General features: G+C 38.8%; 1 protein-coding gene across 32 annotated transcripts in view; it reads right to left on the bottom strand.

Annotated features, from left to right (window-relative positions):
• The window catches only part of Hdac9 (histone deacetylase 9), a 604,989-nt gene that overhangs the window by 409,385 nt on the left and 171,430 nt on the right, over positions 1-24,174 (bottom strand). For 20 of the 32 annotated variants that reach the window (XM_023709815.1, XM_023709808.1, XM_023709809.1 and 17 more), the window contains 2 exons: positions 8,930-9,061; positions 2,249-2,364 (listed from right to left, as the gene is read on the bottom strand). In XM_023709815.1, the coding sequence (XP_023565583.1) occupies positions 2,249-2,364; positions 8,930-9,061 (248 nt within the window). The remainder of the gene's footprint in view (positions 1-2,248; positions 2,365-8,929; positions 9,062-24,174) is intronic. The other 12 variants (XM_023709817.1, XM_023709816.1, XM_023709834.1 and 9 more) reach the window with 1 other exon arrangement.

Genomic DNA, 24,174 nt, shown 5'->3' with positions numbered 1-24,174 from the left:
TATATGAGAGATATGTATCTTCCCCCCTCCTGGAAGATAGTCACGATGCTAAATTTTGTGTTCATCATAATCGTACTACTTTAAAATATACTTGTATGCTATATTCCCCCAAAAAATATTATATTGCTGTTTCTAGACCTAATAAAGTTCGGCCACACACAAGTGGTCTTCTGAAACTTTCTGTACTGACACTTTCTTTCCTGACTCTAGGAATCATAGACGCTGATGAATGCAGGGGCAACGTGTCATTTTCTTTTTCCAAGTGTGTAAAATGCATCCAAAGATACCCTGAACCCAGACAGCGAGTGGCTGACGCAGTTTCTGAGAAGCACAGTATTTGAAATGAGAGCAAATAAAAAATCTGTTTTTTCCTCCTAATATCTGGTACCAAAATTGTTCTTTTTTTGAAACTAAAGGCTTGCTCAGAACTTATTTAGAGGTATAACTGCACCAACCCCAAGACAATACCTAGAACAAATAGTTTAATAATCCAACTTATATATCTGGTCACAAATACTTATCAAGTACCTAGTCCATCTGATACTATGGTTTTGAAAGGATAAAAAAAAGAGAGAAAGAGGGTTGCAAAACCAACAAGAAAATGAATGCTGACAAAGGTCCCAGAGATAATACAGAGACTTTAAGTATTATTATTCAAGGGGCTGAAAGACATTCATGAAAAAGAACAACTATCTTTTCTACTTAACGATTCTTGAAAAGTCATTTGAGGGAGATTTTTGAAATCTACAATGAAGGTACATGAGTCTCCCGTGGATTCTCATTTGCTTTTGCAGGTACTTGGGGGAGTACAAAGTTGAGGCCCCTTCAAACCAAGTAAACAGCACAAGGTTATGTGATCGGAACTGCGATGCCCTTGTTATGGTCTATGTCAAGACTGCTTGGGGACTGGGGTGAGCGACGCATCAATGGCGAGAGAATGGGGCCTTTGGGATGCCAGACAAATGCTGGGAGGGTCTCTTGTTAGATTCCATCCCTTGGTCAGCCCCAGGCTTTGTCGGCTACCTCTGAGTTCTGTGAGGCTCTCAAAACCAAAGCTCAAACCTCATACATTCTTATGGCAAGTGACCTCCCTGGCTTGAGTCCTTTGCTTACCTGGGGATACCTCTGCATTTCTGTGTTCACTTATATTTTGACCTAATCATCTAATAATTTTAATTTTATAATGTCTTATACTTTACTATATGTGCACACCTAGGCCTGGAAGATACTTCTGTTGTTCAAAGCAGCTGTTTGAAATCAGTTTAGTTGTGTCAGGCGACAGTGAGATCTTTGCAGTTACAAGCGCTCTGGTAGAGGGTGGACAATCCCACGCCAGGCAAGCTACAGCACAAGAGAATGGATGAGCCTCAAGCAGCATCAAAGTGCTACGACTCTGTACATTAAGAAGGCTGTTGGGAGTTATGTAAAAGGAGGTGCCACACCAACTTCTCCTAGAGCGATGCATAGTTATGGAGGCATTATAATGACAGAAAGAAAATTTAAGGTTCTCAGTGAATGGACAAGTTCAAAGCGGTGAGTTCTGTAACAGTCACTCGGCTGACACTGTCACCTTGCTCTGCCTGATGCGGAAAGTAAACAGAAGCCTGCTGACCCTGCACTTACTTTCCTCTTCATATCTTATCACTACTGATTATAAGAAATGATGTTACTTTACAGTAACTTTTTAAATATGCCATTCTTTGGGGTTGCAGCTCATATTTTATTTATAGGCCCACTGCCAGGCAGAATGACTGACACACAGTAATAAACATTTGCTCAGTGAAACTCTTTGTACTCTAATTCTTTTGCATTACACTTAAGGTCAAAAAGGACAAAACCCACCTTGCTAGGTGTTCGTCTGAGAGGTCTTCATGAAGCTGCTCTTACTTACTGATAGGTTTACTCACATCAAACTAAGCAATAACCAAGCAGGATTACTAACCTGCACAAATGTTGAGCAATGCATACTCAGGATTGCTACGGATATTTTATTTGAGGACTGCATGTCATGTTTTTCAAACACTATCCTTCATTGCCTTATTTATAAATTAGGTTATGTTTCCTAAATTCCATGTAACAGAACACTAAAAACATAACTAATATCTACTTAAAACAGTCAATAAGTTCTTATTTCTCTTACAAGTTTAAAATACAAAATTGAGCTAACTTGAACTCCGAAATATCACTTGGTTTAGGTAGCAACTTACGGAGCCAATTTCTAAAAGAACCAAACTAATAAAAATCTTACCTCAGTGTGAGGAGTAGGAGGCAAAACCGAAGACTCATTTTCAGTAACATTTCCAGTTGGTCCATTGTTCGGTGAACTGGGACCAGACACTGGAGAACTGCTGCTGACTGAGGATTCTGAAAAATATTGTGGAATACAAATGTATGTATGAAAAACACAGGCAGATGAATGTTTATTACTGTAATGTACAGTATGGGGTATTTTTAATTTCATCTCTATCTGAATGGTGGGCACTGTGTTCCTGAGCAGGAAGAATGAGGGAAATTTATGGAAAGCTTTGCAATTTTCATACTAACTTTCCTTCTCGGTGTTTACAGAAAAAATACAATAGAGTATCTACAATTTCCAGAGAAGGAAAAATATCCAGTGAGAGAGGCCAATAGAAGCTCTCGGTGAAGGAGGAAAGAGCAAAGAATATGCTTTTACTTGTTATTACATTATAAGGAAACAAGGAACAGTGATAGAGGCAATCAATGAGTTTGCACAGATCTAAAAAGCAGGTTATCAACACATGAAACCAAGAGCAAGTTCTTTTGTGTCTGTTAAATGCTGAGCTAGAAAGGATGCCACGGATATACCAAAGCTATGCCTTCTTATAGCGCATGCCAGTCAGAGATGCAGGAAAAAAATATAATAGAAAGTAAAATCTTAGCACTGAACTTCCAGTTTTAGACAAAATAATTTAGCTTTAACCTTTCCCAATTTATTTTCCAAAATATGAAAAGCTGGCTATTTAATATGTAAAAATTTAAAAGCCTGTGAGCAAAAGTTAGATAACAATATAGCATATTTAACTAATTTCTTTTCTTTTAATAATAAAATTTATATGTACCTCAACTTATGAAAAACAATATAACTCTTAAAACATCTAATTAAAAATAGAACAGTTCAATTCCTAGATATATAAATAGAGAAATCACCATATTATGGCTTGAAAATTAGTTACTGCCCTTTATTTAACTCCATATAATCTACAGTTCACTCATTTCAAAAGTTTTTTCTTTGCTTCATCTTGCTAACCCCTGTATTCTTCCATCTGGTTAACTCTGTATGAATGATCCAGCCTCCCTTTGAACTTTAAAAATATGTTTTATTTATTTGTTACAGGGTCTCACTATACAGTTCAGGCTAGTAGTGATCCTCCTGACTCAGCCTCCCCAGCACTGAGATTACAGGCACGTACCACCATGCCCAGTTTAGGGGTCAGCATAGCATGCAGTACCAGGGATTGAACTTGGGTCCTTATGTCTGCCAGGTAGGCACTTAGTCTGCTGAGCTATCTCCCCGTGTCTGGCCTCCCTTTCAGAGACCACATACTTTGATCCAATTTCCACTAGCACCTTTTCAATTGTATAGCATATGACTTATATTCTCCATTCCATTCCAGAGGTAAAGCTTTTCCTTTTTCATTTCCAATTCTAGAACACTTTTACCCTTGTCTCATAAGAACCTTCTTATCCATTACTTGATATCTTCAGTCCTTCCACCTTCTCCACTGGGACTGCACCCCCTAGTGTAAGAGTGAGTTAATAATTTTTTTTTTTGCTTTTTAAATTTTTTCTTTGATAGAATTTTAATTTTATTTTTTAATAATTTTATTGAGAAACAAATACCAATGACGCAGTTTCAAAACTGATTACTAGCACAGTTTCAATAATTAGTATGTTGCATATGGTTGTCTTAGTGGTTATTCATTGTACAAGATGCACACATGATATCCTGTCCACAAACACTATTAGCACAAATCTTTCTATTCATTGAATTAAGAGAATGTAGCTGTATGTCTATCATAACTATTTTGAATATACAGATACAAAATGGTCCTTCATTTGTATCCCCTTTTTGTTTAGTTTTGTCAAGAGAAGGGTATTCCATTGTCATTTAAATACTGTAGGTACGTGAATTCAGCAAAATATTCCAATACAGTCCGGTAGTCCATAATAGTGGTGGGAAAACCCGCATCAATAATTCTTGAGGAGCAAGGTGCTCTCTCTCCGCATTCATTCCAGCTCTGGCAGTGTGGTTTACTCATAACCAATGGCAGTTGCGCTCTCAGGTACCATCAAATCTGATGGTTTTGGACAAAACATCCCTCATCCTTCTAATTTCTTATACAGTAACAGTATCTGTCTCCCTGCTCATCATTCTCTGACTTTCTCTCTTACCGGTCCCTAAACATTTCACAAATCGGTAGCCTTCTCCCTTTTTCTTTATCGTTTTTCAAAGTAACTCAATCTCGTAATCTTATATGTTATTTTTTGGCAGCATTCACTCTTGGAATTTTTATTTCTTGCCTTTAGCGCTCATAAATTTCAGCCTGAATTCCTCTGGAATGCTGGACATTAGATGTGTGTTAAACTCAATGCATTTTCATATTAAATGTTTCCTGCTCCTCTCTGAATTTTATCACCACCCCTAAAGTCATGCTTCCTGCATTCTTTATCCTAATCAGTTAGGGGGTCCTTTCAGTTTGTTCTCTGGATTATCTCTATGTATGTCTGAGTCCAGTCACCCCAGTTTACGCTTTTGCAATTCTCCCGCGAACTCTGGCATCCCTTAACATTCCTGAGTCTCTACAATAGTCTCTCAGAACTTTCTTCCAAACTCTTGCCTAAAGAGTCCTCCTACTGAGACAGCGTGTCACCATGTCCCTGTCCTCCATTATCACCCATCACTGCGCTCTCCATGCTCACTGAAATGCAGTCACTTCTTTACCACTCCATATCTGTCTTCCTTTGCTTCCACTGACTCCACCGCAAGCCCGACTCCATGTAAGCTCAAAGTCTGGTTCCTGTCACCATCTGTTCCCCAAAACACAGGACCCCCCAGTTTCCAGACTACACAGTACTTTCTTGCCTTCCTTCTAAACAACTTAAGATCAGCTCTTATTATTAGTATTTCTTGACACAGCATTGCAGCATCACTGGACTAGCAAAAGAATTCTGACCACTAAAGTGCTACTGACTATAGCATTTTACCAAATTGTTAATATTACAGAACACTTAAGCACACTTCTCTCACTTCCCTTCTGTTGGTATATCTTACTTATATTTTGCATAATCTAGTCTTTTTTTTTTTCTATTTGTCTTTCATCATGTTCACTTACAGCAAAGAAAATACCACTTAAATATTCTTATAGGAAATTCTCTGACTTGCCTTTTCACTATGATTAAGTATTTCTCATTAATTTCTCATTTCCATATGATTTCCATATTTAAAACATTTTCTTAAACATTCTTTCCTACCAATTTAAATTTTACAACTCATGTTATTTTATGCTTATTTTCATGTGAGAGGATTTTCACCACATCCCACTGGACAGTATCTGGAGAAAGCAGCAGCTGGTTTTACAGGACTATCAAAAGAATCTCAAAAAAGGAGGGATACTAGAAGTGGGGCTTGCAGAAGAGTAGTTCGTGAAATGGGTTCAGTGGAGAAGAGGGCAGAAAGCCCTGCTGGCGCATGGAGAGATGACGTCTCCAGTATTAGAAAACATCTGGAGGCAAACCACACCTGGATTTTGAAAAAGAGGGAAATGCTGAGTGGCTCCCTGCGTCAACGGTTAGGTGATATCACATGCTTAAATGCATGCCTTGGGATTGCAGAGGGATAAAGCAGTGAGAGGGCGGCAAGAGAGCAGCTCAACTGCGAGGGCCACCACGGTGGTCTCTAGCCACATTCTAGTAGTATTTAGTGTTGATCCAAATGAGATGAAATGCTGATCCAAATGAGATGAAATGCTGATCCAAATGAGATGAAATGCTGCCAGGGAATGGGGAGGAGCACAGATGAACACAGCTGGGTCAGTAGCTCAGCGACGCTGGAGGCACTGAGAGTGAGTCACACACACCATCCGGGTCTACCGAGGCACCCCGCGGGACCAGCGCACAGCCCACGGGTGTGTGACCAGGAACAGCAAGTCCCTCTCCAAACAGCTATTGCCTCTGGAGGAGAAGAGAGTCCCAGTGAAATAGTGATTAAAAAAGAAAGTTTTGGGGTCGGGGAGATAGCTCAGTACGGCAAGTGAAAGGGCCTGAGTTCAATCCCTGGTTCCGCAAAAAAAAAAAAAAAAAAAAAAAAAGCAAGTTTTGTGCTTTTATCTGTTTCTTTTCTTTCTTTATTTATTTTTTCTTTTTGAAAAGAAAGTCTTTTTGTCTCTCTGACTTGAACTGAGTAAAATCTTGGTCATTTTAAGATTATGGTACACAGTGTATTATCTTGTTATTCTTGAATTAGTTTTTCATGACATTTTGGTTTTTTTTAAAATAGAAGTAAAAAGGTTTTATTTATTTATTTGTTGTCTTTTTTTGAGACAGGATCACACTATGCAGCTCAGGCCATCCTTGAGCTCACTTTGTAGCCCAGGCTGATCTCAAACTTGCAATGATCCTCCTGCCTCAGCCTCATGAGTGCTGGGATTACAGGCATGCACCACCACACCTGACTGTATATTTTCTTTATTAACTTCTACATGTATTAAATAAATGTTCTATTGAGAAATAAATCCTACATATTTGAATAAAAAGAAACACAAGTAAAACTCTGGCAAATCATAACACTGATAAATGAGAACCAGTCACTTAGATCAGCACTCAGCTATATTCCGATATAATGTAAGGTGGGAGAAATGAATGTGGTGAAAAAGTTAGGACAAAGAAAACTTGTGGAATGGGAAGAAACTGTTCAAAAGGAAAGAAGAATGAGGGTGGGGAAAAGGGAAAAGGAAGGAAGGAAAAAAGGAAAAATGCAAGATAGTTATACTACTAGTTTCTCATATTTCATTGAAAAGCAAGGCTTGTGCTACTATCATTTGAAGAATGTCTTATGGCCATATCTTGTACTCTGAGTAACTATTTTGGAGATACCAATATGCAGTGTATTAACTATTGTTTTTCTCCTGTTATTTTGTTATGAAATTTTGTTTAATTTCTTCCATTAAATACACACTAATGGGACAATAGGAAAAATATTAGTATAAAAATATGACATTGGGGGCCCAGCCCTAGCTCAGTTCTTTAAGTGGCTGCTTCCACAATGCTGGCAGCCTCAGTTTGCTGTAGTTCGATCCCCACAACACTCCAGCCATGCAAAAGTGCCCTGAAGGCATTCAAGGAGCAAAACACACACACACAAAAAATAAATAAATAAATAAATAAATAAAAATATGACATATTTTGAGATTAAAAAGCATAAAAACTAATGGATATGTCTTTATTTTTTCAAATTTTTCTGTTAATAGGATCCTACTCTCTCCAATATAAAAGTCCCTTAACTCCATTTGCATTACACAATTAGTATGGTATTTTTTCCATTCATTAAAATAGATTTATTCTTCAATTCCCAAGGTCTTTAGTTAGGCAAACTTAACCATTTTTACCTACTTAATATACAATATAATAATATTTCTTGGAAAAAAGTCTGTATTTTCAAACTTAGAATTAAGTAAAATTACTTAGTATATTTATATTAGAATATAAGTGGAAATTGTAGTAAAGTAATTTTATTTATTGTATATTTCTTTAATACTCCTTATCCCTTAGGGAAAAAAATTCCCATTATAATCAGTAATGTTTTTTGCACAAGCCTGCCAACCTATTGGACTTGTACAGGACACTAAGTATCTTTTTCAAACCTGTTAAATCTTTAAATTAGTATTTAGTATTAGTATTTTATACTTAAATACACATTCCCATATCCACTTCCACAATATTCCTCTATAACAATCCTCTGAACTCATGACCGTTATGGCCAAAAGAAATACAGAAAAAGACATCTTTAAAAATATACTAAGGCTAAGATCTGATCTTATAGGTCCAGTACCAACTGATAGAAGCATGTTTTTTTGAGAATGGAGAATACTGGTTGTGGATTACTTCTTTGTTGATACAACCTCTGCGAACATTCTGGAACAGCGCGAGGCTCCAAGTAAGTTCTCAGTGAACAGTTGTCAGTACTATTTTGTCAAAACTTTTGGTTCTTGTAGCCTTAGGCACGCTCTAATTTCAAATCAGGTACAACTGGGACTAAAAGGGTTTGTAAGATATCAGGTTGAATTTCCTAAACTGTTCACCTCATTCCTAACCAGGCAGCTAAAAAAAAATATGATCCCTTCCATTTGAGACTAGTGAAAATGACAGTTTCTTCCCCTTCAGAAAAAGTAATATATCCCCCTCCTGCCATACGTCCCAGTTCACTAGTAAACACATAAAGCCATTTATGAGCTCTGTAAATTTGTTGAAAAGTCAAAGTTTTGCTGTTCCACATAGTTTAATTTTCCCAGATGGATTCTGGACATTCATGTCTAAGTGTGGGGGAAGTGCTCTTCTTGGACCTCCTCCTGTTCATTTCTGATCAGATTTCATTACAAGGTCTATTTTCCTGGCTGGCATTCTCAACATGGACTGCGTGGTTCTGCAAAGAATAACACAAACCTTGGATCCCTACTTATGCCTTAACTGAAATATAAGTTTGGGTTTCTTTTTTTCACTCATTTTCTGTTTAACATAGTTTGTGAACATACAGCAAGGTTTACTAAACTATTTGTAGGTTTTCAATCATCAACCAAGAAAGCACTCTTCCTCAGAATAACTTTCAATAGGCAGCAGGTATACTTAGTCTAGACTGTTATTGTGTCCCTACCACCAGCATTCGTTAGTGTAAGACAGCCCCATCCTCAATTACCTGTCACCTCAAACATTCGCTTCTTGAATGAAGTGACAACATTTCCATCCTTCCGCCTGAGTAAGGGGCTGCTTCTCCTCTCTGCCACTTTCTGTTTTAACCTGGACCGCACCTTCAGGTTGGGCTCAGAGGCTGGGGATTGAGACAAAGAAAATAGATAAAATTAAAAAATAGAGAGCGAATTGCTCCTGCGTTTAAAAAAAAAAAGAAGTCTAACCCTTTCTTGGTCCTTCTCATCCTCAAAGTAAAATCCCAAGCATGTAAATAAGGCATCAATGCTAATTAAATAGATGAGTATACAGATGAGTATAGTAATCATTTTTATGAAATGTGAAATGCTGTTTTACTTTTTTACTTTCTAAATATGAAAGTGCAAAAGTACATTTTCTACTTACTTTTTCTAGTGAAACTGGGATCATTAATGGGACATTTAATCACTAATTATGTTTGGGTCACAGGAAGATTTATTATACTTTATTGTCAAGCCTTTTAATTTTCCCAAGAGTGAAACTCAATAACCTCTAAAACAGTAACTTAATGTGATTTTTGAGACTCTGACCTGACCTCTGGTAATAAGAAGACACCTCTGTAGCATATAATTTATATGTAATTTTGACTCCTGGGATAATTCTTTGTCAGTAGTTTCTAACCTAAAGCCCTGGAAAAACAGTTCGGTAATGTCAAGATGTCTGGAATCCCCGTGGATGAACCTCCCCATGTCTTCAGTGCACCAGCAGCTGGAAACGAAGGCTCACTGAGTCTTAGAACTGCGAGACTGCAACCAGGCTGTGACGTTTCAAAGCATAAATGTACTTTATTCTTCCAGTTACTTTTTTTTTTTTGGCTAAGTTATTCTAAATAATGAAGCTCTATAGTTATCACTTATTTAATTTAAGATAATTATTCTTATGGAGATCAGGGACTTTGGATTGGGGCTCTGTGTTGAAGCTGATGGCAAAGATACTGGTAATAACAGAAAGGATATTGCTGATGACAGTGAATAGCTGCATTGTGTTTTTGAAGCATAGGTATTTGATTTTATTCCTTGTAACTTGTTTAAGCATAAAAATACTTCATACTGCACAGCTACTTTTGTAATATGATAAGACTGATGAGGAAACCAAACTGCAGAGGAAAGTAGCTTGGCCAGGGCTACAGAGGTCAAGGGCATCAAGTCAGGATCTGTCCCCGAAAGTCCAGTCTACTCTTACAAAGACTGAAGGTACCACTCCTCGGCCCTTCCTTATGGATAAACTCCTGAAAAGCTGCAAGACAGTTTTGCTAAAGCACCGCTAATCACCTACAGTGACAGTATGTTAAAACATGATTTTGATGATGATGATTTTGATCAGTGAACTTAAAAGGAAAGCAAGAACATGTTTTCTTTGAAGACATTTGTATCTTTTGCCAGACAACAAAGACATCAAGACAATCTTCTGCCCATTTCCTTACTTTCAGAGTTCAAACACACTACTTTTTTCTGTTTTCTTCTTGTTTTCCATTTTCTGCAGCTTTAACCTTGGACTAAAGACTCTTACATGATACGTTTCCAAGCAATTGGCTATGTGAAATACAAACAAGAACAACAACAAAGATTAAGCTCAGATACAAAATGTAAAACAAATTACTGTTTTATGCTGTATGCCTGACTATGCCAGAATATATGGAAAAAGCAAAACATGGGGGGCCTGCAAGTATTGTAAAAGCAGAAAATCAAGAAGCCAGGAAGAGATCACGGCAAAGACCATGAAGCTCAGAGTGACGGAGAATGTGGAGCGCCTCCCAGTGGGGCTCACCTTGAGCCGGGGAGGAAAGCAATCAGGAAGAATGGAGAACTCTGCTGGCTCTCCAGAAGCGGCAGTGCCCAGGTCTGAGCCTTAATTACCAGTACCCAACTCACTCTGGATTCAAGTGAGACAATGGGACTGTGTTAATTTATTCAGATTAGTTTCCCAGTATATCCTTCTTTTAAAATTCCATTTTAAAATATCAATCTTATCTCTGAAAGCTATGGATAATACATTCTTCTAAAACCTACCAAAAAAAAAAATTGAGAAACGGGAGTGCTAAATACATTAGTATCCTTTGCAGCTTTGCCTATATTTGTGGGACCAAAATGACGCAGTCTCAGACTCAGGTCTAGACATGACTTTATCATGAAACCTAATAGACTAAATGGCACACACTGGCTGTCCCCAGAAGGGAAGTTAATTAACCACTTCAGAAGGCCTTGGTAGGTGAAGTAGAGAAGGCCAGGCACATCCTGTGAGGACACGAACTTGTGCCTTCCCTGCTTACACATTTTCAGTGAGACTGTAGTGCTGTCTGTGCCTGGTTTGTCATCTGTGACATGACACCTTTCTGACTTAAGAGTTGTGTCAACCCAGCCAGACACGTAAGAATCACCAAAGAGCTGGGCACATGCGGAAGGGAAGCAAAGTTTATGTAACTTATAGTTGGAACAGTGCTGCTGCAAATTAAAAGCTAGGATGGACCAAGCCAGGACTGGCCCCCAGGTCTCCCAATTCTCAACCCTGTCCTCCTCCTTCTCCTAACACATTGCCACAGCTGGGGCTCAGTGTAGGCAATCAAGACAAAAATGTGACAAGTGCTTGGAAAAATAGACTATGTCATGTAAATACTCTATACGAAACCTAGGATTCCATAAGCCTTTCATAAAGAAATGATTTTTAAGGGTGGTACACAGTTTCTACATCTCTGTTTGTCTATTTGAGAAAGCACTGGATAGGTAACTCTTAAACTTATTTTAATGGTCAGTATCAGGAAAAGAACCACTAGAATAGGAATGCGAACGAATTTCTAGTCTTGTTGCTACCACTGACTAAAATTGAAAACCTTAAAGTATTCAGTCTCACTGAACTTTAGCTCATGCATACAAACCAAATTTGATGACACATTTTTAAATCTTGCAGTTAAACAGATGCATATTTGTTTATTTTTATGTATTTAGTACACAGGTGAGACTTGTACTTTTTTTTTTTTTCTTTTGTATTTTTAGGAAAGAGTCTTCGGGTCTCACTACTAGATCGGACTTGTAGTGATCTGTCTGTTTATAGCCTTCCAAGAGCTGGGATTACAGGCACGCACCACCACGCCCAGTCTCAACTGCCATCTAAGTGTACCCCAAGGGTGGGGCCAGCACAGCAGGCCTGGGGATCGAACCCCAGCCCTTGTGCCTGCTTGCAGGTGCTTTAATCTGCTGTGCTATTTGGCCGGCCCTCAGACTTGTACTGATTCTTCTATTTTCAGCCTCCTAAGAACTGCGATTACAGGCATATGCCACCATGCTCAATCTTTTTTTAAAATTTTTTAAATTAATTTTATTGAGAAACAAATAGCAATGAGACAGTTTCAAAACCAATTAGGACAGTTTCAATAATTAATACATTGCATAGTGTTGTCTTCGTAGTGGTTATTCATAGTATAAGAGGCAGACACGATATCCTGTCCAAACAGTATTAGTACAAATTTTTCCTCTCACCGAATTAAGAGAAAGTAGCTGTGTCTATCCTAACTATTTTGCATATACAGATACAATTGCAGGCTCCATATACAGATACAAAATGGTCCTTCATCTGTGTCCCCCTTTTTTGCATAGTTAAGTCAGAGACGAGTATTCCATTGTCATTTAAATATTGTAGGTGCATAAATTCAGCAAAATAATCCAATATAGTCTACTAGTCCATAATAGTAGTGGGTTATCCATAGGACTGGCATTGTCCAAAGTTGTTAACTTGAACCTTTTACAGCTCAGCACCACACTCAATCTTACTGATCTTCTCAGGGCATCCCAGGGACAGGGCCAGCACAGTGGCATGGCCACTGAGCTCTGCCTAAGCAGGTGATTTAACCTGCTGAGCTATCTAGCCGGCCCTTAGATGCGCATTTAAATCCCTGCTCCACACACTAGCCCTTCGGCTTTGGATGAATTACTTGGTATTGCATGTTCAAAAGGAGGTGTTGTCTGCGTTTTCTCCACTTGCTTAGCAGATCCCACTTTCCTGCCTTCTCTAGTGACAGCTGCTAAACCCTTGAGCAGCATCACTATCTGCCTTTGCAGGAGTGATTGGATTTTATTTTGACTCAACTTTTGAGGAGGACAGGCTGGTGAAAAAAGGATTAAGGTTTTCATCGCTGGCCAAGGCTTTCCATCTTCACCACCTCAGTTCCATCTCTGGCTCTTGCTCCAGGGCTCACCAAGAAAGATGCCTCTCCTTTCACTTTCAACTTTGGGGATGAGAATGGCTTCCTGCCACTGCTCTTTCTTGAGTCCTTCCCATCCCTAAGCAGGTTTCCTTTATGCCTGCTCATATCACTGCAGTCTTCCATAAATGTCTATGACCTGAGCTACACAGCCATGTTCCCAACTGTGAGCCTTATTCATGCAGTCCTATGTTATTTGCAGTTGCTGTTGAATCAAAGGAAATTCTGTCCAGTATAGGATAAGCCAGTGTTTCTCAACCAAAGAAGAGGCTGCCCATGCGGGATATTTGGTATTGTGTGGAGACATTTTCGGTTGTCTGTGGCTATCTATGTCTAGCATGAAGAGGTCAGGGCTGCTGTCAAGCATTATACAATACACAGGGCCACCACCATGTCAAATAGTTATTTGGACCCAAAGGTCAACAGTGCCAAGTGTAAAATACTATGATGGGCAATGAATAACTATTATTGTCAAGAACTGTGCTACTCTGAGGGTGATTGAAAGAGATCATTATATCTGTCAGAGACACAAGGGAGATATAGAAGGGTAGAGGGGGGAAAAAAGATCAGAATTTGGAGAGTGCTCTATAGAGATTTAAATATTCAATATTTCCATAAATTTTACTCTTGGAAATTAATTTAGAAATGTTTTAATACTGTTAGTATTTATCTTTTAAAGTTTTTGACAGAGAATAACTATACATCTTATGGGGAACAGTATTACGTTTTGGTACCTTATGCACTATACGTTGGTCAACTCATACTTAATGCAATCTATCATCTCAAATATTTATCATTTCTTTGTGACAAGAACATTCAAGGTCCCCTCTGTTGTTTCAGATTACATTATACAATATTGTTAACTATAGTCATCCTCTATCTAATGCAACATTAACATATATTGCTCCTATTTTGGTGTGACTTTGTACTCATTAAGCAAATTCCTTTCATCTTTTCTCCCCTCTCTAGCCTTTAATGACAACTACTCTGGCAAGTTCTATGAACTCAGATATTCAAGATTCCACATATGACTGAAATCATGTGAATAACACTAATATTTCTCAAGAAGTTAAAGTTAGTCCACTTCTTTTGGTTGGTTGATTCAGCCCGGAAAAGTGTAACTCTCAATGATAGGATGGTATTGTGGTATTTTTATCTCCATAAATTGAGGAAATGAGCTTCTAACAATTAGAATTCACTCATATATGGAGATGTGCAACACATGCATATTACTGCACAATTTACAACTTCTGTGAGGAAAGGCTTCTGTGGTTCTGATAACAGCTATAGCCTGATTTTCAACTCTCATTGTGCATCACCAGAGATACCAGCATCTGTCCGGCAGCAGTGAGAGATGGGATGGTAGATAGCTATCATTTAGTCCTTTCAATGCACTATAAGATCCCCCTAACATTTCAGAAGCCCACACACCAAAGCTCAGCATGTGCTACACTCAAGCAGAATTAATGACCTCCTGTGCTAATGTAGTTTGCAGTTAAGGCTTAATTTCAGGGTCGGCCAAATAGCTCAATGGATTATAGTGACTGCAAGCAGGCACAGGGTCCGGGGTTTGATCCCTGGGCCTATTGTGCAGGCCCCACCCCAGGGGCGCACTTAAATCACAATTGAGACTGGGCATGGTGGTACATGCCTGTAATCCCAGCTCTTGGGAAGCTGTAAACAGGAGAATCACTATGAGTCCGATCTAGTAGTGGGACCCGGAATACCCTTCCCTAAAATACAAAAACAAATAAATAAATGAAATAAAAAAGACTTAATTCCATTTTTAATGTTCTGTCTTCCTAAAAATTATTTCTGTGCTAGTGAATTATTAATGGGATGGAGATCCTCAAGGTCCAGAAGATCACTGGTGTGAAGTTCTGTTTGTGTGCGAAAGTATTTCATAGGTACTTGCATTAATTGCTTTTCTATTTTTATCCCACACTCATTCTCTAAATCTCACTTAAGCACAGAAACAGAAAACATGTTTTTTAGTGCACCTACCTGACTGCACTGGTCTCCTGAAAAGAAAACTCCACATAAAGAATATGTCCAAGTCTCCAATTCCCTCTAAAACATGATTTTCAGTAAAGTGACAATGATCAATATTTAAAAGGTCAGAGCTAAAACTCTTTTCTTATTTAAAAAAAAAAGAAGAAAAAAAGGAACAAAATATTTGAAGACTGTCCAAGAACACTTTGAATCTTTAGCCTCCTGCTGACCTCCATGATGCAGAATAATGTTAGGATTTCAGGGTATGAGAAAAAATATGGGAAAAGAACAGTAAAATGAGTATACGTGTAAAGAACAGTAAAATGAGTATACAGTAAAAACAGTATACATGACCAAGATAAAAAAAAAAAAAATGAAGGCGTCAAAGGCCTACACCTGAAATGACAAGGCCCGGATGTGTCATTACACTAGAAGATCAATGTGTGTGATGAGGTATGTGAGTACATGCTAGCAGGGGACACACACACACACACACACACACACACACACACACACGCCATGTGTAGGGATGTGCAGGACAGACATGATCAGATCCAAGTCTGACTCCAACAGTAACTCTTTAGTGTGCTGTGTGAGGTGCTGAATCTCTGCAAATCATTTTATTATTTGTAAAAGACCAGTATCTATGCGTATCACATGTCTTGGTGCACATAAAGTCCCTGGCTCACCTAGCTATCACAGAAAAACCTATTAAAGTAGGTGGATGCTGTGTATACTTTATGTAGTCTACATAAGACTAACTTACAACAGACAAAATTAAAAGCAGCTATGAAGTTAACGATTGCAACCAGTAGACTCCTAGTATTACCAATTATAACAAACACAAAAACGACAATCACCCTTTTCTGTAGTTTTTCTCAGTATATTTAAAAATATTTTTGGCTAACAATTGACTTCACATATTTTCCTCACATTTTTATTTGCCGGCTTTTAAATGCCACAATATTCATTCTTTTTAAGTATGTCACTATCCATTAAAATGGTTACCTACAGAGAGCACTCTGTCTCTGTTCATTTTTAATCCTAGACTATGAATATCCTATGTACCAATAATTTAAATTTATTTATTTATTTTTATGTATTTAGGACAGGGTCTGCAGGGTCTCACTATGTAGATCGGACTCCTAGTGATCCTCCTGTTTTCAGCCTCCCAAGCACCGGGATTATAGGTGTGCGCCACCACACCTTCTCAATCACCATCTCAGTGTGCCTTGGGGTGGGTGTTGGGGCTGGCACTGCACACAGGGGTCGAACCCCGGCTGCTGTGCTCTGCCTAAGCAGGCACTTTAGTCCACTGAGTTATCTGGCCAGCCATCCAATAATTTAAATTTAAAAAGTCAAAATTACATAACCTACTAGGTAGAAATCTTTACTCTCATGAGGAATAGTCATAAAGAGAAAAGAGAGTTGCAGCGGAATGAATAATATTGTTTGTTAATGTTTTAAATACACAGTTTCATAATGTGAATTAATGTGATCATCATGCACTAGATTACGAAAACTTTCATCACACCAGTGAAAGCTTGGGATGTTCGACAATTCCTCGCACAGTGAATGTTCAGCTGTGTAACCCAGGTGAAGGCCATGCCTCCACTGCCTCCCTCGGACCTCTTTGGGGGGACTGGCTATTGTCACTTATCCACATGGCTACTTCCTCCCCTGAGATTCCCTGGAGAGGTTATCTCTCTCGCATCTACAGCCTGCCTTAGAAAATGACATTTCAAACCTGTCACTTGGAACTGAAATGTCAAATCTGTCACACATTCACTCTCCATCCTTCATGAAGATGAGGCTTCCTCTTACCTAAGGCAGTTTGCAGAAATCCATGGTTTTTGTTTTTTCTCAGTATCAGGGATGAAACTCAAGACCTTATGTTTGCCAAGCAGGCACTTACACCTCTGAGCTATCTCCTGGCCCTTTTTTTAAATATGTTTAGTACGGGGTCTCACTACACAGCTCAGACTCATAGTGATCCTTCTGTTTTCAGCCTCCCCAGCACTGGGATTACAAGTGTGAACCACCATGCCCAGACTTGGTGGTTTGCTCTGCATGCCTGGGGTGGGGCCAGAGTGGCAAATGGTGGCAGGGATTGAACCTGGGTCCTTGCTCCTGCCTTCTCAGGTGCTTACACCACTTGAGGTATCTCTGTGGCTCCAAAATCCATGTTTTGGTAAACTGCTTGATTCAACATACAAGTATAGGTAGCACTTGGGACACAGTAAATTATTTAACCTAATTGATGAAGAGACAGGTACACAAATTAAATGTTCCATTATTAGACAAAGAATATCAAAAGTATAATGCACAAACCCATCACAAGTCACACTATCTTAGGCTTGGTTAATGTGAATCTCGAATGCTATGAGTCAGATTGCATACATTTATATATCGAGGAGCCAAATTTCTAATCTATTTCTAATTATAACCATTTAAGAATTTGAAATTAATGTATAGAAGACTTTACAAATAATTTCAGGAGAATTTTAGCTTCTAACAAGAAGCCACATTTATGGTAACATACAATTCCAATTTCCTGAAGAATTCTTTGAGCAACAGTACTACCAACATTTATCCATTTTCTGATTGTAAATGTAGCATGAATTCTATTAGAAAAAAATTTTTTGGGTCCGGACAGATAGCTCAGTAGAATAAATGCTTGCCTGGAAAGCACAAGGTCCTGAGTTCAATCCTCAGTACCACCAAAATAATAGAAGAAGAAGAAGAAGAAGGAGAAGGAGAAGGAGAAGGAGAAGGAGAAGGAGAAGGAGAAGGAGAAGGAGAAGGAGAAGGAGAAGGAGAAGGAGAAGAAGAAGGAAAGAAAGAAAGAAAGAAAGAAAGAGAAAAAAAAAACATGTTTTTCCCTTAGAAATTACATTTATAGTGAAAGTTTCAGAAACACCTTTTATGACATTTGAACCTTTTCCTCTGACTATGCACGCCACACAGGTGTGAGATGCTTAAGAATGGGGCAGCTGAGCATGCGCTAACACATTCCCTTTGTATTTTATATGTAACAATCAGAAGACAGGAATCAAATGGCATGTGTGGTTGTGTTGGTGTAACACAAGACATTTAATTCTCCTGCTGGAATGAGCGTGTTCCAGTGGCGAGCACTCACAGCTCTGAGTGGGCACTTTGGCCCAGTGTGCCGGGATGGCTCACTGGTGGAGACAGAGCAGGGACCCGGGCAGCTCCACAGCCCATGACAGGGCACTAGGTCTGAGGGCTCGCCTAGCTGCTGAACCTGGCTGGTGCTCAGCCGGCTCAGGCAGCCCTTGCCAAAGCTGCTTACTGTGAGAATGAATGAGTGCTCAAACCAGCACTCGGTGCTGCGCGTGCGCGCGCGCGCGTGTGTGTGTGTGTGTGTGTGTGTGTGTGTGCCAGGAATTGAACTCAGGACCTCATGCCTACCAGGCAGGTGCTGTGCTACTGAACTACATCCCTCGCCCATGTATTGTTTAAAAATTAGAACAAACAGTAGAAAATAATTTGCTTTCTTCAAAATTTTATATTTTAAGTACAAACTGCCACTTGAAACAATACTTTGATTAAAAAATGCAATTATGTATAGAACTAATTTATAACAATAAGTTGCAAAATGTTTACATTACAGATTTAAAATCAAACCTTTTGTTTAGTTACAAAGTTAAGTTTACCTCACAGTTATTGAAGGCTAAAGTTGAGCCTAAGGTTGCAAGGTTCATGAAGACTTGAAGAATATCTAGTTATGTCCTACCATCAGTAAAGCACCAGTGTAGAATAAACCCTTCAGCTGTTTATTGATAAATGTATGGAGAAGAGGAAGGTGCTCAGAACGCACCTTCTGAAGGTGAACAGTCTCTATGATAAGACAGGCTGGGACAGCTTTGCTCGTCTACATACTTAAGGACTGGCAAATATGAGTAACAGGCTCTCATTAATGTGCGGTGATAGATACAAGCAGAGTATTACAGTTGTAGGGTGAGAGTCATTTGCCTTAGAGGGGACCCTAGAGCTGAGTGAGATGCCAACAGCTTACAGTGGGCTACACACACCTTTGCAGAGAATTTACATATTTAAGAGAGGGTGCTGGCAAAATCTAGGAATGAGGAGCAAATAAGCTGCTAAGGAAAGGAATAGCAAGTGGAAAACCAAAGCAAGTATCTGGTAGTATTCAGCTAAACTATATTAATAAAGGCTACTTAACCTTTATCCTCTCTCTCTCTCTCTCTCTTTCTCTCTCTCTCTCTCTCCCCACCCCTCTCCCTCTCTCCTTCCCTCCCTCCCTCCCTCCCTCCCCCCCTTGCTAGCTTTCCATCAGTGTGGAAACATGGTTGAATCTTTCCCTTTCAAGCAAAAATAAGTCCTCCATGTGCACAGATCTGATTAGCTAAACTTCCTGAGTTTGTGCTTTTATTCCCAGATCAGTTTCTTTTGAAAGTAGCCTCACGCTTGCCACCACCGCTTCCTTAACTTTAAACCCTGCAACACTGCTCCAGTGCCCAGTGCTTTGCTGTAATTACTCTAGCACAGAGAGGGAGGGGGGAGGGACGGAGGGAGGGAGAGAGAGAACAGAACCGTGGACTTAGGGAATAATTTTTTGTCAATTCCCACTACCTAACAACGCTAGTACAATCCTGGCATGAAAAGAAACAAGTTAAAAGGCTGAATTTCAAATGCTGAGAACTACCTGAACTTCTGCTTCTCTAAGAATGTCTTGACACTGAATGTTATGGCCAGAGGTCTTACAGAACAGATGTGGAATGCAGAAGGAATTTCATTTTTCTGGCTAGTATCACAGATACCATGTTTTGAGTGGAGAAAATCCATATCCCATACAACCTACACCACCTTCATATGCTAATTCTTTTGAATTCATTAATTTTTCAAATACAAAATATTTTATTTCCCTTATTATTTTAAAGGGAAACATCATGAGACATAGTTCCTTTCATGGATGTAAGCTCCTACTTGGTTCTTATACATTTTTCCTACGCAAGAAATTTACTGAATGCTTTTGGAGCTCTCTGATAACACGAGCAATTAGATTGCCAAATAACCTATAGATAGAATCTTCAAGGCTCTCTCAACAGAGAAATTTGACTTATACACACACAGCGAGAGTGAGAGAGATATCCAGGGATATTTGAGGATATACACCTAGTGGAGATAAATCTTCACAGAAGAAAAGATAATTGAGTTATTTAAGAAATTTTCAGGATGAATAAGGAGCACTTAGCAAACTAGCTGCTAATGGCTTATATGAATGCAAAGGAGGAAGAACTCATAAAATTTCATTTTTCTCAGTGTTCGAAATTGGTGATGAAAGGGCCAGCCAAATAGCTCAGTGGATTAAAGTGCCTGCAAGCTGGCGCAGGGGCCAGAAGTTTCATCCCAGGGCCTGCTGTGCTGGCCCCGCCCCCAGGGCAAGCTGAGTTGGCAATTGAGACGGGTGTGGTATCGTGCGCCTGTAATCCCAGCTCTTGGGAGGCTGTAAACAGGTGGATCACTATGAGTCCGATCTAGTAGTGAGACCCTGAACACCCTTTAGACCCTTCCCTAAAATAAAAAAAAAATAATAATAATAACTATCACTCTCAATTTCAAGTCCTCAGGCACAATCTCTGTAGTGCTCAAGCCTCAAGAACCTGCAGACACATGAGGTGCCCAGTCCAGCAGCACCAAAAACAAAGGGCAGTGGCAACAGGAGTTCATCCTCTTTCCTGCTTTAATGCTGGTTCATTTCATGCTTTTTACCTGTTTCTAAACCACTGCATTTATTTGTGCATTTATTATCATTTATTTTCTCTTGCAAGTTTGGATTTTGTAAGATTCATGGTTTTTGCCACTATGAAAGCAACAGCTTTATTGTATTATTTTTACTCTACCTTTTTCTATAATATATAAGTAGCATCTACTTCAGATGGATTTAAAAGAGAAATTTCACCTCTAGATTTATGCAAGTCTCTCCAGAATCTTTTTCCACAAATACTGTCAGTTTAATATCTTCTGTATAATCAATTTTTTGAAATAAATGAAAACAACAAAATCTCCAACAAATTTCATATAAAGTGGCAAAGCATTAAGTCAAAGCATTCTGTGGAAAACATCATTCCCCTGAAAGCTCTGTGCACTTGAGATAGGAAGAAAAATGTCCAAACTAAGACGTCTATGTTCTTTCTCCTCCTTAGAACTTTGGGACAGCCTTGTTCAAGGATGCCTAAACCAATTCTCCAGGGATACTGAAATCAAGGCTCAAGTCCTTTACATAGCACGGCACAGTATATGCATACAACCTATGCTTCTTCTCTGTATATTTTAAAATCATCTCTAGTTGACTTGTAGTACCAGAACCAATGTAAATGTTGTATAAATATGTTGCATTGCTTATGGGATAATGGCAAAGAAAAAAGTTGTGTTATCATTATAGGGGCTTTAGAAACATATTTTCAGCCCATGGTTGGATGTGCATTTGTGGAACAGAGGATATGGAGGGCTGATGGGATGTCATATTGCACAATAAATGGGGATTGCACTTGAAAATACATTTAGGGTTGTTAATCAACTGACCTAGAGATAAGAAGATTTTTGTGCATTGAGCCAAAGTACCCCCAGCAATCACAAGGGTTCTTTAAAACTTTAAAAGAAAGGGGCAGTCAGTATAAGAATGATTCAGCTTACGAGGAACTCCACTGGTCATTGTCAACATCGAGTCAGCCCGAGAGTGCAGGCAGCTCCCAGGAGCTGGAGAAGGCAGAGAAGTGGGCCTCTCAAGAGCACAGTCCACCTGACACCTTGACATAAGCCCAGAGATACACTCTGGACTTCAGACTTCCAGAACTGTAAGACGATAAATCTGTATTGCTTCAACCAATGTAATTTGTGATAACTTTGTATAGAAACAATAGAGCTAATCAATGAATTCCAGTACAGGCACTGTTTGGAAGTCAGAGAATCCTGAAGTCCTTGATTTGAGTGGTTCCATCTTACTGTGCTGTGTCTTTATTGGACTCTTTGTAGGTGATAAAGTAGGATCTTAAAGAGAACTAACAATGGTATATGCCTATCACTTACCAAAATATCAGGACAATAATTTACTTAAAACTAATATTTACCATGTTTATCATTTAATTTTATAAAAAAGGTCTCATCAATATATTTATTTGTACCAGGCATAGTGGCACATGCTTGTAATCCCAGCACTTGGGAGGCAGAAGGCAGGAGGATCAGCCTTAGTTTGAGGTCAGCCTGGACTACATAGTGAGACCTTATCTCAAATACACACACACACACACACACACACACACACACACACAATTTACAAAAACAGGCATAAGGTATAATTTTTTCTTTGAACTTTTTCTGTATGAATTCCATTCACATATAAATTAACAGTCATTATTTAAAGTCTAAAATACTAAGAATACTTTGCACATAATGAATTAAATACGGTAAGCAATTTCTAAAACTTTAGTGGGAACACTTTCTTTTATTTAAACATATTCCAACTGAGATTTTAAATTATTAAGTGAAATATTCTGATAAAGCTTATTTTCAAGAATAATTTCTTTATTTTAGGACAACGCGAGTAAAAGAGGTAAAAACTAGTTTGAACTCTAATTAGTTTCAAAATAGCATTAAATATTTTTCTTTTATATATGATCTTTACTGTATGAGATACAATTCCAGTCTCCTACAACTTAATCAGCTAAATATAAAATGTAACCTTCCATCTGGTAAATCAATTTAACAGACATAATTGTACCCCACCATAACTCAATAAGACACTGAGGAAAACCATTGAAATGCTATTTCCTTTTTGTTAGAAGAGAATTATGTACAATTTCAGCATGCTCTGCCTTTCTAAAAGTTAAAGTCAACAGGGAGGTATCACTCTCCTTTCCATGAGTTTCCCATGAGAAAATCAACAGCAAAGTATAAAGTTTGAGCTGTTATTCATGAAACACTCCATAATACTAACTTGGCTCTAACCAGAATATATTATTTGGCAGCTAAAACCTTTAATTAGAGTTGTGGTTTGAACAGGTTTTCACTGAATTTATGTTCTGCAGAGGCTCAAAGAACAACACTGTTTTTCTAACCAGTTTATTCTATTTCAGGTGGTTTAAACATTGTACTTGAGCTAGGGGTGGAAACATAATGCTCCAATTCTTATTTTGCTGGCTTTAATTATAATTCACCATTTCTTAACAAGTACTCAACATCAGACAAGAAGAAGAGAGAAATGAAACACTTCTTTCAACAAATACTTACTGAGGACTTGCTCGGTGCAAGGTTTATGTTGGGTGTTACAGAAAGAGACAAATATTCAAAGAGATGATTCCCACACTCAAGGAGAAGCCATGCAGGAAAAGAGTGCTAGAGTGAGGGCAGAGGGGACAGGTGGACAGAGACAGTGGAGCCAAAGTGAAATTCTCTTTCCCATCTTGCAAGATGGTGGGTGAAAAAAATGAGAAGCCAGACACTAAAGAAACCCAAAGCCAAGAAGGCTTCTTCCAGTGGTACTGGTAAAAAGAGTAAGGTGAAGGCAGAAAAGTACAAGGGGCAGCCCCACTGCAGCCAAAATCCTGTTCCAGTTAGAGGAATTGGTAGATACTCCTGATCTGCTATGTTTCCCAGAAAGGCTTTGTACAAGAGAAAGTATACAGCTGCTAAATCAAAGGTTGAAAAGAAAAAGGAGAAAGTTCTTGCTATGATCACAAAACTGGTCAGTGGGGACAAGAATGGAGGTAGCCAGGTGGTTAAGGTTTGAAAAATGTCTAGATACTACCCTACTAAAGATGTGCCTCGAAAGTTCTTGAGCCACGGCAAGAAACCCTTCAGACAGCACGGGAGGAAACTTCGAGCTAACATCACTCCCGGCACCATCTTGATTGTCCTCACTGGGCATCACAGAGGCAAGAGTGGTCTTCCTGAAGCAGCTTCCAGTGGCTTTCTACTTATGACTGGGCCTCTTAGCCTTAATCATGTTCCTCTACAAAGAACACACCAGAAATTTGTCATTGCCA

This window comes from Octodon degus, unplaced genomic scaffold (assembly GCF_000260255.1).
Source record: "Octodon degus isolate 3935 unplaced genomic scaffold, OctDeg1.0 scaffold00015, whole genome shotgun sequence".
Classification (NCBI taxonomy): domain Eukaryota; kingdom Metazoa; phylum Chordata; class Mammalia; order Rodentia; family Octodontidae; genus Octodon; species Octodon degus.
This window is presented reverse-complemented; position numbering and strand designations above follow the sequence as displayed.